The 15,803-nt window shown below is 35.7% G+C and overlaps 1 protein-coding gene across 2 annotated transcripts in view; it reads left to right on the top strand.

Annotated features, from left to right (window-relative positions):
- Positions 1-15,803, top strand: part of LOC130806879 (MAP3K epsilon protein kinase 1-like) — a 29,660-nt gene that overhangs the window by 12,972 nt on the left and 885 nt on the right. The window contains exons 11-24 of one of the 2 annotated variants that reach the window (XM_057672103.1): positions 984-1,068; positions 2,379-2,777; positions 4,465-4,791; positions 5,115-5,159; positions 5,739-5,918; positions 6,213-6,296; positions 7,074-7,165; positions 7,675-7,758; positions 8,823-9,133; positions 9,207-9,620; positions 11,233-11,618; positions 11,782-11,916; positions 12,413-12,819; positions 14,001-14,115. In XM_057672103.1, the coding sequence (XP_057528086.1) occupies positions 984-1,068; positions 2,379-2,777; positions 4,465-4,791; positions 5,115-5,159; positions 5,739-5,918; positions 6,213-6,296; positions 7,074-7,165; positions 7,675-7,758; positions 8,823-9,133; positions 9,207-9,620; positions 11,233-11,618; positions 11,782-11,916; positions 12,413-12,819; positions 14,001-14,115 (3,064 nt within the window). The remainder of the gene's footprint in view (positions 1-983; positions 1,069-2,378; positions 2,778-4,464; positions 4,792-5,114; positions 5,160-5,738; positions 5,919-6,212; positions 6,297-7,073; positions 7,166-7,674; positions 7,759-8,822; positions 9,134-9,206; positions 9,621-11,232; positions 11,619-11,781; positions 11,917-12,412; positions 12,820-14,000; positions 14,116-15,803) is intronic. The other variant, XM_057672104.1, reaches the window with a different exon arrangement.

Here is a 15,803-nt window from a genome sequence, read left to right as displayed (position 1 = left end):
TTGCAGGGATTCAGACCTAACTAGCTCTTGAATCCATTTTGCAGGTTTTTGTATTTTTTTTAGTTCTTGTTGAGATTATGGCTTTGAAAATAATTGGCGTTGTTGTTTTATATTCTTGCTGAGATAAAAGATGGATCTTATGTGCAGATTAGCTTTTGGAATGAAGTTCTATATTTTTCTTCTATTAAAATGTGAGTGCAAGTGATAAGTTTTTCATAAATAGATTTGTAGCCCCAACTTAATGATCAAACATTAAGGGTGTGTTTGGATGGAAGGAAATGGAGGGAAATGAAGGAGGGATTTAGAGGGATGAAGGATCCTTTGTTTGGATAACTATATGGGAGGCAAGGGATTTGGAGGGGAGAGATTTGGAGGGATTTCATGAATAAGTTTTGTTAAGGTCTCATTCCCTCTTAAGTTAGAAAGATTTAGAGGGAAAACTTTCATCTTCTTTCCTCTCCCTCCCTTCTCCTCCCCTCCCCTCCTAAATAAAGGAGTTACTTTCCTTGCATTTCTCTTTCGTTCCTTACCCTTCCCTTCTTTCGCTTCCATTCCTTTCTTTTCTCTCCAAAACTGTTATCCTAACATAGTGTATCAATAAGATTCAATTTGGTGATCACACATAGAAATATTGACATTGAACAATCTGTGTATCCTCTCTCTCTTTCTTGTTAGCTTGCTTGTTGCTCAACTTGGAGAAGTAAGGTGGCCTTTATTTAAAAGTGTGCTTCTGGATTACTTAGTTCATTGGTTCTACAGATTTTGTTTTGGTAGCCCTAATAACTTCCGCACTCCTATATTTCCTGATAAATTACGCACTCTGCCTATTGTCATAGATGCTCCATGTTTGTGTAGTACCAGACTACATTAAAAACAAAATTGTTTTTGTAGACCAGCAGCTGAATTCCCCTATTATTAGGATTGGAACTTTCAGTTTAAAATATTGTATTTCTGGAAAAGTACAAGTAATTCTGTTATTGCAGGAGCACACAAGCAGATGCTTTGATAGAATCAGAATTGTCTAATGGAGATGAAATTGGTGCGACTGAAACCCAATCTGTTGAAGAAGTAAGTTTTTTTGCCTCTAATTAAGAGTGAAAAAATGTAGTAACGGTTGCGATTGTGGAAACAAATACGGTAATACGTATCGGGGTGATGTGGTTATTGTACCGCCAAATTTCAGCCTAAACCATAAAATATCGCTTGAAACAACCTATATGGATTTTATTTACACCTTTACGATGCGGGTAATAACGGTTTGGTAAATTTGGAAACCTTTACTGTATGGCCGATACAATATGATTTGGCCTTGTTTTTTCCCTTTGTTTAAGTTATGGAGAGTTGCTTGTTTTTATATTTGGATGCAACTTCACTTTGATCTTTTACTTCTCTGGAAGAACCCACACATTTTCTATAAATCACTTGGAAGTCTTCTTCATTTGTTCAACTTCTATTGCCAAAATTAACAACTAATTCATTCCCTTTGTCCTTTCAATTTTGCTACACTTTCTTTTTGGGTTGTTCCTCTTCATCTCATTTATATGTCTTTGATCCGAGTATTTTTTTTTTGTCTTATTGTCCCACTAAAATTAATAAAGCAACTTTTGCTTATAGAGAAATCAAAGGGACAAGGGAGCATATATATATATATATATATATATATATATATATATATATATATATATATATATATATATATATAGGAAGAAGTTCAAGTGAGAACCATTCTTATATGAGAACTGTGATAACCAATGTGCCTGACAAAAAGGTGTTATTTTTAGCAAAAAGGTGTTACTCTTCTTTATGATACTATTAGGCAAAAAAGTGTTACTTTAGGAAAAAAATTCTGAAAAAAAATTAAGAAAAAGGTGTTACTTTTTAAATAAAAAGGTGTTAATATTCAGAAAAAACGTGTTACTTTGTAATATGTTTGTTTTTTTGAAATTTTTTTTTTAAAGTAACACTTTTTTTGTTAAAAAGTACCAGCTTTTTTTAAAAATAAAAGTAACATTTTTTTGTTCTAAAGTAACACATTTTCTGTAAAAAAGTAATACATTTTTATCAGGGAAATTGGTTCTCACGGTTCTCATATAAGCTTGGTTCTCACTGGAACTTGACCCATATATATATATATATATATATATATATATATATATATATATATATGTATATATATATGTATATATTATATTTCTGGAGAAAACAATGTTAGTTGATAAGTAATCAATGACCAGCTCCTGGTGGCTTGTCCTGATCGTTATGCTGTTATGCTCCATGACTTTTGTTGCTTCTGCTCTGGGCAGTATTCACCAGGAGCAGTGCAAATCTTCTTTGCCATTTTTTCTTCTTTTGTTTGAGCAGGTTTTATGGAATGACAGGTTGCCAAAAGAGAGACGTTGTTGAAAGATGATACTGATGCAAGTAAAGCTGAGAATGACCAAGGGAGCAGTTGTGATCCTTCTGAGGAAAGAATTGGATATTCTGGAGATTTAATGGCAGATCAAGTTCCAACGCTAGCTATTCATGAGATATCTCCTGTCGAATCCACTTCCATTATGATTTCTGCTCATACACAACGTTCTGGGTCGGAGCACCTTAGTGACCAAGGGCATAAGAACGACTGTGAAGAAGCTTTGGAAAACGGCGAGCTGGGATCTCCTAAATCTAGGACCAAAGATGCTGCGGCTGGAAAAGTTCAAGGAAAAGGCAGTACTGTACATAAAATGAATAGTTTATTCAGTTTTGGCATGAGAAATCAAGATGAGAATGTTCTTAAGGTTAGATTGTTCACCCTGTTTTATTGTTCTCCAATCCTGCTTGCTAAGTGATAATTCTTTATGAACATACAGTTAAAAATTTGATTTGAAACTTGGGAATGATTATTTAGTTTTAGGTTGCCTTTTTATTTAGCTTCAAAGGATTTCAAGTTGCCTGTTTTCACTCCTGAAAGATTAAATTTTCAAGCCTTTTTGTTCCTTTGGATATGTATAATTGTATATTAATGCAATATAGCCAATGAAGTTTCACACCTAGTTTGCGTAGCTTTCTTATTCTTGTTACTGATTTTCCTCCTAGCCTATTCAAAGCAATTAGTTCCTTAATATAAGGATAATGCAAGGATTATTATTAGTAGTTCCGGCCAATCATTCAAATTCATACTTTATATCGACCACCCCAAACCTCGACTAGGTGGAAGCTTCGGGAGCCATTTGATGGAATTTTGGCATTAGAATGTTGTAGTATGTGATAGCATAGGGGAGGGAAGAATAGGGTGGTAGATTTAGTTTGAATGTTTGATACAAACCATTTTAATTTATAAAGAGAAAATTGTAAATTAGTGGGGACATGGAGGAGCATATTTGAGTAGGAGATAAAAAAAAGGAGCTAAGAGCACCGGAAGGAGTACTTTTGTATACTTCACCTTGGAGGAGTTGTGATGAAGGAAAGGGAATTATCATGGTTACTTGGAATATGATCACACCCTTGAATCAATAATGAATGTAACTTAGATCTTTGAAAGTCTACCTTCTCAATAGATCCCATACCCAAATTATTGGAGGTATTTTCTTGCCGGGGAAGTGTATAACAACTTTGGTCTCCTATGCCATCTTTATAAGGGGGATGGGAAAGATAAGAGGATAAGAGTATCAGCATTTAGCTTTACCAATAAAACAATGTGGGCTTCATGGTCTGTGTTTTGAAGGTGTCAATTCTTCCATTCTCTTGTTTTGAATTTATTCTACAGTTAAACTTCAAAGTTGAAACCCACAATTTAGAATTTTTTCTTTCTATTGTACACAATCTTACCCTAGTCGCCGTCTCTCTTTGTAGGTAGCATTTCATACTTCTCTATAGCACTGCTTGATATGGGTGTAAGGAAAACGGTTTTATTTTTAAAAAAATATTAGCAACTTCCTTCCTTTTGTTTGCATTTCCTAATGATGCCTTATAGATTCCCACAATACAAATATGTCATCATCACTTCATTCTCTAACGGTTTGACCCAGGTTTTATTTTAGAGCATTTTCAATAGTGAAACTCAATTTCCGTTGAAAATATCATTTTTACCCCGTTGGTGAAACCTCTAAATATCTTCTTTTGGGGACTTGATACAGAACTCCATTCTCAAATGGTAAAACATTGTTATTATTGGTGTTACAAAACACTGCTCATTTTTTGTTGAAGGATCCTCAACATCCATTAATCACTTTAATTGATTAGCTTTTTTGGTGAAGAAAAAATATGAGATTTCTTTGTTAGGTGAAGGATGTAGCCCACTTATAAGTTCTCAAATTCGAGAAGTTCTCCAATGGTGGTTTTCATAGACCTAACTTACTCTAGAATAATTCCTGGTTGAAACCCTATTTGAGATGCTTTATGCCTTTAAAAATCTAGCTGAGTGCTCCATTATATGCCTATCTGTTAAAAATTCTACAACTTATCGGTTTTATGCCATCTTTCAAGGCTGCAAAAAAGGGCTATTCTACGGGGAATGAGTTGAGTAAATTCAGTGACACACCTGGGGATGCATCTTTGGACGATCTATTTCGTCCTCTTGATAAAAATGCCGAAGATCGTTCTGCTGATACTTCTGCTTCCACTTCCACATCTCATGCTAACCAAAGCAATGCTGCACCTGAGTCCGGAAAGAATGACTTGGCAACAAGGTTAAGGGCTGCTATTGCTCAAAAACAGATGGAGAGTGAAATGGGTCAGTCAAATGGAGGTAACTTACTTCAAGTTATGATACGGGCATTGAAGGAAGATGTGATTGATATAGACAGCAGTTTGGTATGTTTCCCTCCGTTTCTTTTCAAATGTTCGATTTGCTTTTGGGTTACTATTCATCAATCATTCTTAATTTTTATTTATTCTTATTCCATGCATTAAAACATTGTCAAATGGTATGTTGTTGGATTCGTCTCAACTTAAGGTTTATTAATATCTAGTTTTTAAAATTTTAATTATACACAATTATCGCTATTATGTATTGAATAAATGCATTGGAAAACGTGCAAAAAGTAAATGAGACATTTGAAATGAAACAGAGGGAGTGTATTTTTTGTCTTTATTTTCTTGTTTGCATCTGACACTTCCTGAATGCTTGTTTCCAGGTTTTTGATGACAAGCTTCCTGGAGAAAATCTTTTTCCACTTCAAGTATGTAATTCTTCTATGTTGTTGGCATTTTGTTATTGTTTCCAGGGCCCCAGGCTGTTCACTATTTCCCTGACTTTTCTTAGGCAATACCTAATCATCATCCACTGTCTTCTGCGGGTGTATTTATGAATATTTACCCCATGTGACTTTTTTCAAATCATTCAAACTGACAACACTAAATTGCGTTGTGCTATACTAGTAAGAACATCTTATAAAATGTTTTTGACCATCGAAGCTCTATTTTTCTTTGAATACTCTGATATCGCTGTGATATTTAACTAACGATATGAATTTCTGAGAAATGTTTTTCTTAAAGATGGTGTTAAATTAAGTATGTATGTCCTCCATACATTAGGTGCATTTTGGTTTGAGTCTAACTAATGCTGTATTCATTGAATAAGTTATATATATTTGAGTTATTTGCTGGGTTTTCGAATGGCTTTATTGACATACTGTTTTTCTTTTATAATCTGCTCATGCAACTTCTTTGTCTTTTTTGTTGTCTTGTCTTGTGTTGTCATTCAAATATCTTTTTCTCCTTCATTGTTTGTAGTAATTATCAATGTCTTGTTCTTGTAGGCTGTTGAATTCAGCAGATTAGTTTCATCACTAAGGCCTGAGGAACCGGAGGATGTGATCGTCAATGCTTGCCAGAAGCTTATTGCGTTTTTTAATCAACGTTGTGAGCAGAAAGTTGTTTTTGTCAAGCAGCATGGTTTGCTTCCTCTCATGGAGTTGCTTGAAGTTCCCAAACCTCGTGTATGTAATTATTCTATACTCGTCTTCTTTGTTACTCGGACTCTTCACTTTACCTCAAGTACCCGTGTCGGACCTTTGACACTCGGACATGGGTATGAAACATGGACACTTCTATTTTGGTTCAAAATATTGAAAGTTCATCTAAAATAGCCAAGTTGGACACGTGGACATGTGTTCGGGTCGGACATGGGTATAAGAGTCCGAGTAATACAACTCATCTTTAGTAGCTGTTTAAGCTTTTCATTTTTCTTTCATTTGGCATAATCTCTATTGTAACTGTGTACATGAGTGCAGGTTATATGCTCCGTCCTACAAGTCATTAATAAGATAATTAAGGATAACACAGATTTTCAGGAAAATGCTTGTCATGTTGGCTTAGTAAGTTTCTCCTTGCTTGTGAGCTGTTTTCTTCTGTCCTCAGCAGACATTTGTTACTAGTGCTGGAGTACATTGGCCTATTTAAGGTGTAAATTGTTTAATCTAAAAGGCATGGGGTCTATTATGCATACATTTTTTATTTTTATTAGTTATTCGAAATTACAATAAGCCTGTCTCCCCGGGATTGGTCATTGAATTTTTGCGATCCATTGTTCAACTGCTTTGTCAATTGATATTGTGCATCCTACTGTCCTACGTTAGAAACATTTATGGAGGATACTAATTCCTAAAAAATAAGTGAAAAGTAAGAAAATCACTTGTTTGGGTATGTTTTCTTTTTCCGTTATGCACATGAAGCGAGTGTGATTTGAACCATTGTTTTGATTTATTGTGGGGATCAGAAGAGCATAAATGTCTGTTTTTGACCTGCTGATGATTTTGGAAGGGGCACTGTGGATAGGAATCTGGCTTATAACCTTCTATTCTTTTTTATTTTCTGGGCCATATGGTTTGAGTTTGGTTTATAAGAATGAAAAATTGAATTTTAGATCTTCGTTCTAGACATTCGGAGGGGCATGAAGCCTTAAATAAACAGGGCTTACTAAGAAGGTGCACCATTGATTATGAGACAGCTAGAAGGCTTTTCATCGTAAATGCATAGGCGGAGCCTATTTAGTGCTCAGTAAATTAAAGAGCTGATAGAATCTGAGATTGAAATTATGTTCAGAAATTAAAGGAAATTGTTATTTTATGTTGAATTGTTGTCTAATGCTGCAGATTCCTGTTGTGATGAGTTTTGCTGTTCCTGATCGTCCTCGGGAAGTTCGTATGGAAGCAGCATATTTCCTGCAACAGCTTTGCCAATCCAGGTGTTGTTTTCTTCTAACGATAACTGAATTATATGTTTTTTTATTTGAGGACATCGGTACTTTTGAACCGCTATGTTGACACAATTTGAGGGAAATATTGCCTCCTCTCCCTTCTACCTTATATTCAAATCATTTGTTTTCCTTTGCAACCACCTTAGTCCCTTGTTTCCTCCTCTGAGTATCTTATTTTTCTTAGCTTGACTTAAAAATCCTTACTCATTCACCCCTTTTGAAGAATGCCGTAGTAGGAGGTGCCTTTTGTATTGTGCACTTGTTTAACCTTGGCATGGTAAGGACTTTCGGCTAGACTAATGATAGCTCTTGCTTTGTGATCAAGAGGTAAGTAAAGATTACTCTAGTGAAAATGTATTCAGTAGCTGCTTGAAGATCGTGATTAATGATTCCAAATTTTATTTTGTTGCTTTACTATTTAACTTTATGCAATCCTGTTTGCTAATGCAAACTAATATCTTCTGTCCTTTTTGAAACTGTTAATTTTCTCACTGCAGTTCTTTGACGCTGCAAATGTTCATTGCTTGCCGTGGAATACCAGTTCTGGTGGGCTTTCTGGAGGCTGATTATGCTAAATACAGGTGCATATTTACCGGACATCCATTTGTTTAAATCTTGTGGCAATCTTCTCCAACATTTTCAACATATAATTATTGATTCGATCAATGGAAAGCTTTATGGAAGCTTTTTTACTTGGCTCTTATGACTTCTGATCACGGGAATAGGAGTTTACGAGCAAGCTCTTAAATGTGATATAATGTGATTAGCTTCGGACGAGAACAGGTTTAGAACGCAAGTATCCTTAATACTATAACCCGTCAGACCACTATAAAAGCTTGTGGCTTATCCTTGATTGATTCAAGTATTACTATGCTGCAAATGTCACTGCTTCTTTGAAGTTAGTATTTTTGGTATGGGGAAAGAAAAGTATTGTATACTATTGTTTGTAACAGTTTGGAGTAGTAGATGACACCGGTGTCTCCAAACTTTCCGGCTGTCATATCTGGTTTTCGAAAATCTTGTTTTTCTCAACTATATGATTCAAAGAACAGTGGAACAAATCGATTTCTAAAGAATCGTTTTCCTAGACTTGTTTGATGAATGGATTAGCAATGAAACAAAAGGTTTGCAAATTAATCTTATATTTGTTTTTTAGGAAGTTGAATCTTGCATATTGGAAGAAGGGATAATTCTTTGTTTAACAAATTCTAAATATATAAAGCACATTAGTGGAGATTTACTTGTAGATTTACTTGTAGTCTTCCAATCTGCAGATTCTTAATTGTTTTGCACCATTTGCGATCAAGCTGGGCATGCAAAACAGTGTTATGGAATATCTCTTATGTTGATTTGTTTTGTTTGATTTAGCTAATTGGATATCTTGGGGTCAAGTCTTTGGCATCGTTTTTGTCGTGTCATAGTTGTTTCATGTTGGACAGGACATAATTTATTGGCTTTCTTACTACTGGTTACTGCCTTACTAGTGAATGTTTTTTTATGTTGAATCCATTTGGTTGAAGTCCAGAGTGTTGAAATACTTTTTTAGTTCAGTTTTCCTGTTCTGCTTCCCTGTTCTTATCTCGCTAATGTTCTTTTCCTGAATAGAACTTTATATTCTGTCTGAAAAAAACTTGTTTCTATCCAGGGAAATGGTTCATCTAGCTATAGATGGGATGTGGCAGGTGTTCAAACTTCAGAGATCAACACCAAGAAATGACTTCTGCCGGATTGCTGCCAAAAATGGAATTTTACTTAGGCTTATCAATACGCTTCACAGTTTGAATGAAGCAACTCGGCTCGCCTCCATATCTGGTGGTAGTGGACTAAAGGCAGATGGTTCAGTTCAACGACCGCGTTCAGGTCAACTTGATCCTAATAACCTGGTTTTCATTTCTAGTGAAGCGACTCATACTGGATCGGAACAGGCTGATCTCAGAGGACATTCCTCATCTACAGGTATGTGACATAAATCTGCTTCACACTGACAAGCATGTTGTACATACTGGTTCATCGTTACCGTATTTCTCAGTTGATGCAGATAAGCCTCAATCAAGTCATGCGACTGTTGAATCCTCTGCTTCTTCAAGATCAACTGATGCTGCAGAAAAATTTGCGAACGTTGTTAAGGAGGCCACTCGAGCTGAACTGGACCTCAGACAGCAGCGTGTTGCTGGTTCCTCCAGTAGACCTTCCACAGACAGGTCTCCGAAATTAGATGGTGGTTCAAATGGACTTCCTTATGCTGCTTCTTCTCAACAAGAACACGTTCGTCCTCTTCTTAGCTTGCTTGAAAAAGAACCTCCATCAAGGCATTTCTCTGGTCAGTTTGATGTGCGTCAGTTAGCTGGCATTGAGAAACATGAAAGCATTGTGCCTTTGTTGCATGCATCTAATGAAAAGAAGACAAATGGTGAACTAGATTTTCTGATGGCTGAATTTGCTGGTATTCTTTTTATCTTTTCCTGCCTCACTTCTACTTCTCTACAGCACTACTTGATAGTGTGTGTGCCCTTAGGACAAATCTTTTTAAGCTTATGACTGGCATGTCAAACACTATTAAAAGGTAGAACTCTTCTATTGCTAAAGCAATGTATTGAAAGCGTAATTTTGAATGAATGTGCCAAAAACATAGGCAGCCGTCTGTTTGGAGTTGCTGAAGTTTTTGGCTTGTTAAAGTCTGTTCATATCTGAAGATGAGTCATTTTATTTAGATTAGGTCAAATTTGGATCTGTCCATAGCTTATGATCATGCATCACATTTGTGGGTATTATAGGAATTATCTATGAGGTTAGTGAGTGTACTACAGTAATTATCTAGCAAGTATGTTAGCTTGGAACAAGCTAGTAGTGAAAAGTATAAAAACAGAAGAGAGAGAAGTATCAGAAAGTTATTTTGTATTGGGTTCTTAACTCATTTTGGAGAGTGCTAGCTTCTCAAAAGCTTGTAATCACTATATCGTTTATATAATCATTTAGTTTTATTATCCATTTTTAATAATACAAATCAGTCATTACATTACTATTGAAATACAATAGATCTGCTGTTCTATAGTCTGCCATTATTTTGCATCAAGTGTAATTTCTTGCTATCAATGGCCATGTCAAATCCTGGCGGTCACAGAATTATATTCTGTAATCTCTGGTTTGGGTAATCTATATGTTACTTAGTTATTTGCAGTTTGTCTTTTGTTTGGGTTATTTGGGTCTAACTCTCTGTGTTCTCAAGTGATATAAAGGATTGTTTCGTAAGTCTAGATTGTAGCTGATGGATAAAGTTGATTCTGAAGTACTGTCCAAATTGATGAGCTTCTGTCTTTGAGATTTCAAATGTAGGAACTAACTAGTAAGAAGAGTTGATCTTTGGAAATTATTTTGGAGTATTAGGAGATATTGCACAGTAGTTGGGGTGGAGGGAGTATTTTGTGCGATATATGCTTGTTAAACCATACAAATGCGATATTTCCAATTGTAAAACTGGACCTGTCTCTTGGGCATTTGTACCGGGCCTCAACCAAGGATAAAATTCATTTTGAAAATTCCCAACACTATGCTATTAAGCACCTTGGCAGACTGATTTAAATTCTGGGGATTTACTTTCATTCTCTTAGCCGCTTTGCTACCAGCCACCTACTGTGAGTGGATGGGACTGGTTCAGGGGCACAGGGCTTAATATTGATCTCTTGAGATCCTCATTTTTCTCCTTCAGAGGCTAATGTGTATAGCTAGGGAAAACGACCTTCTTGGTGGCATATTATCTCGTTAAACTTGAACCTCGCATCATAATTGGTGAAATTCTTTTTTTTTTTTTTTTTTATGTTTCTTATTTAAGAGGTGAACCAGAAAATGCATAGAAAGTGTCAAGTCCTTTTAAGTGTTTTTAGTTTCCTTGCTATTTATGTATTTTTTTTCTCCATGAAACTAAATATCATGTAGTGCTGTGCAAGTATGATGCTAACTTTATGCTGCCTTAATATATTAGCTATTTCTTGAAAACAAAATATTAGCTTTTTGCTCATGTACTTTACTGGTATGAAGTTTTTATTTGTTCTATGCAGAGGTTTCAGGACGTGGTAGGGACAATGGAAATGCTGAGACCCCTAGAATTTCAAATAAATCTGCAATCAAGAAGCTCACATCAATAGCTTCTAATGATGGAGCTGCTTCTACGTCTGGGCTTGCATCACAGACTGCATCAGGTGTACTCTCAGGTTCAGGGGTTTTGAATGCAAGGCCAGGGAGTGCAACATCATCTGGGCTGCTTTCTCATATGGTCTCTGCAATGAATGCTGATGTTTCTAAGGAGTATCTTGAGAAGGTGGCAGAGCTCCTTCTTGAGTTTTCCCAAGCAGACACCACGGTGAAGTCATACATGTGTAATCAAAGCTTACTTACTCGACTTTTTCATATGTTCAACAGGGTTGAACCCCCTATTCTTTTGAAGGTAAAATTTTTTTCATGTAATTGTATTACGCTAGTTTTTATTGTCATGTACTATGATAAGTGTAATGTTCTTATCACACCATTCATGTTCTACCTTATGTATATTGCAAATAGATTGCTGATGAGAAAATTACATTATTTTTCTTTTTTCTTTTCTCATGTAGCTGCTGAAGTGTATCAACCATTTGTCAACTGACCCCAATTGTCTGGAGAATCTTCAGAGGGCAGAAGCAATCAAACATCTTATCCCTAACCTGGAGCTGAAGGAAGGGCCTCTTATTTCCCAAATTCATCATGAGGTAGTCAATGTCTTTTATGTCTTTCTTTCTGTACATAGAATAATGATATTTGGTTCGTGTATATTGGTTACCATAATGTGGTTCTTTGGTGCAATGGTAGACTGTGAGGAGGGTATGATAATTCTTTCTTTATCTCTACATAAAATGGAGACCTTTATTTGTTACATGTGATAGGTATTGTTCGCCTCTAGCATATTTTCTGTTGCACTAGCCAGGCTTCCTCTGAAGTTTTCAACTATCACATTCTGTTTAAGAGCATATTGTACACGTTTATCTTCTTTTAATAAGAAATTCAACTTCAGATTCAGTTGGGTTGTTTTGTGAACATTTTTTAATTCTTGAGAAGATAAAAGAAAGTAACAGGCTACATTTTCCTTTGTATTCTTGTATGAGGATAAGATGTGAGTTGCAAAATTACCACTGCAGGTTACCACACCATACATGAATTAGTCTTCTCATAAGTTGGGCTATGCTGACTTGGTTCATATATTTGTAGGTTCTCAATGCTTTGTTTAATCTCTGCAAAATAAATAAGAGAAGGCAGGAGCAAGCAGCTGAAAATGGAATTATCCCCCACTTAATGAATTTCATCATGTCAGATTCTCCCTTGAAACAGTATGCATTGCCTTTATTGTGTGATATGGCTCATGCATCACGTAATTCGAGAGAACAGCTAAGAGCTCATGGTGGATTGGATGTGTATTTGAGTCTACTTGATGATGAGTTTTGGTCCGTGACAGCTTTAGATTCTATTGCGGTATGTTTGGCACATGACAACGACAATAGGAAGGTTGAACAGGCTCTATTGAAAAAGGATGCAGTTCAGAAGCTGGTTAAGTTTTTCCAGAATTGCCCAGAACAGCATTTTGTTCACATATTGGAGCCTTTCTTGAAAATAATTACGTATGTTTTCCTTATCTTTATTATTTTTGATTCTTACTACAAGTATACATGTTTAATGTACTAAGGCAAACCATTTGCTTTGGGACCTTAAAATAAAAAATGAGGAAAGTGCATGTGTAGTAAAATTCCTCTGTGATTAGAGGAGAGAGGGAGTGTTTGATCTCCATTGAATGGGTGTAGTGTGAATATGGGTCTAATGAAACTAAAAACATCTCCATGAAAAGAAATGATGCAGCTGATTGAAATTCTTCGAAAACAAAATTTGGTGCACAATAAAAAGGATCCATGTTTGTTTTACTTCTATTTGAAGTTAGAAACTGCACTCAGCAACACCTTCCGAATTGGATACTAATGAAATCATGTTTTGTTTGAATCGAAGGCTGACAAGAATAGCCTTATCCATTATTTGGCTGCTAAACTTCCAATTGGCCTCACTTTGGCTGGCTTGAAATTTGAAACAGGGTTTTCAATGAGAGCTAGTGATGCAAGTTTATAAGCGAGTGAACAACTTAAAGAGAGTGGGAATCTATATAAGTGCTCCATGTCACTAATAGGGGCCCTTTTGCAGAACTAGATATACATTATGCTCCACATTCTAGGTTTCCTAACAGGGACCACAATACCAACATCATGAACGGTTGTGCACAGGCGTGGATGATGAACTGTGATACTGATTTGATTTTCTTTTAGAGCATAGTGTAACATATAGGTCTCCTCACTGCATCATTACCACATTGGACTAGTCTTATCGTGAAAACACTAAGCTGGAGTAGCTGCAAAACTATTTGATATTTATCACTATATGGGGGAGTGCCCGCCCCCAGAAGTTTGAGTCCTAAATCCAGCTCAAGACTTTATAAATTTGTAAAAGTGAAACGTGCCCTCTATATGTTTGTAGGTGGGAATTGGGCCATTTGTATCAGCAAGGTTTACTGGCAGTTTAGGTGACTATAAAATTATGAATAAAAATTTGACATTGTCACAGAGTTTGGAGTTCGGATCAATTTTCCAGGTTTAAATATGGTTGATATGAAAACTCAAGTGTCAAGGCATTTTGACTCAGGCATATTTAATAGCACTGTGGCAGTTAGTTTGCAAGCTTATGAAGATGATGTCTTGTATTGTTCTGACTTCTGCAACGGCTTTAAGATTTTTATAGCATTTGTTTGCACTTAATGCAGGAAATCACCTCGGATAAATACAACGTTAGCTGTCAATGGCTTAACACCATTGCTTATTGCAAAACTGGATCACCAGGATGCTATAGCTCGATTGAATTTGCTCAAGTTAATCAAGGTGGGATTCTCGGTCATTCGATTTTACTTTACATTACTTGGACCCTTTTGGTTAATAGTAATAAATGATGGTAATGCGGATGAGTTTTAGTGTAAATTTTCATAAAATTGATTGGCATTCCCATAGGCTGGTAGTGGATCTCTCATCTTCAATTATGAGTTTTCTTCACACTTTTTTTTCCCACCTAATACACCCTTCCCAAGTGGTAACTATGAGAATGAATTTTGTGAAGAAAAGGATATTCCTACTTTAGAGTACGATACCAATGATCATAAACCTTATCAACAATTTTCCTAACTAAATTACATGGAACTTTCATTATTATTCCCACTTTTTAGTAACAACCAAATGGGCTCTTGGATTCATTATATGTTTTCCCCCTTTACACATAATTTTTATATTGGCTCTTAGTGGTTCATTTCATTTCTTATGTTATGTTGAGTTTTGAAGTTTCATTTCGGAACATAGTCCTTCCAGCAGGTCTTCTAGGGGCCATGCCTAAAACTTGTCTTTTTTCAGAATTCTTATAAGCCTAATTTAGTGGTAAGCATATTACACTTACTATATTAATTGAGGAGCTTCCTATAAGTCCTGTCAAATTCTATGGTGGCGGGTGGCCTTAAATCTGATCATTTTATGAGGTTCTTGGAATTAGTCGTCGTACAATACCCTATCATGCTTTATAATTTTTCGTACAGTTGAAACAATGATGCCATATAATACCATCAATTTAGAGATTGGTGTTATTATGTAACTATGGAGATGTCATATGAAAGAATCCCATGGAATTCAAAAAAACCTGTGTCTCTGTAATATATCAAAATCCATGATCCGCAGGCTCTTATAGATGTATATCTATCACCCTGAGTTTGTTAGTTAGGAAAATGACTCAAACATTAAGAAGTTTTACTTAGGAGAATTTTGTGTGGATGGTATTAAAAGAGATAAGAAGTGTGGATGAGAATCAAATAAATTGGTGGGGACATCTTCAAAAAAAAAAATGTAGCAAATTAAGTGGGACAAACAAAAATGAGAATTGTAGCTAACTCTGATGGACTCTGGGAGTATATCCTTCTTTCATCAACCTCTCAAGGTTTATGTTCTCTTCCAAAATGATTTCCAATGGAGTTAACAATTCACAAACCCATTTATTTAGGATTATCGTAAAGTTAATTAAAATAACCTTTTCAATTATATGTTTGATTGGTTGTAATTGTTAAATATAGGATTTGGATTGTGGGTCAGTAGGAGCATAGTGCAAAAACAGGGTACAGACACGGTTGAAGTAACCATAGTGCAAAAATATGGGAATGGTGCGGTTGCATTACTGCCAAATATTGGCCTAAACCATGAAATATCGCTTGCAACGGACTAAAATGCGGTTTACACCTTAATGATACGGGTAATACCGGTTCGGTATATTTGAAAACTTTTACAATACGATATGAGCTTGTTTTTGCACTATGAGTAGGATGCTTCTCAATTATGTTGGAGTTAGGTTGTGTGCATCTAATACCTTGGCTAGGGTGGAATGCTTTTTGGGGTTGTTGGTTAGGGCAATCTATCTTTTCTGATGATTCATCCTATGAATGGCGATAAATGTTTTGGATGTTCTGTTGATGCGTTACTATTCATAAATTTGGTTGAACTAACGTCAAAGATCCTTAGCACGTTGTTTGCATTAAGAG

This window comes from Amaranthus tricolor, chromosome 2, assembly GCF_026212465.1.
Source record: "Amaranthus tricolor cultivar Red isolate AtriRed21 chromosome 2, ASM2621246v1, whole genome shotgun sequence".
Classification (NCBI taxonomy): domain Eukaryota; kingdom Viridiplantae; phylum Streptophyta; class Magnoliopsida; order Caryophyllales; family Amaranthaceae; genus Amaranthus; species Amaranthus tricolor.
This window is presented reverse-complemented; position numbering and strand designations above follow the sequence as displayed.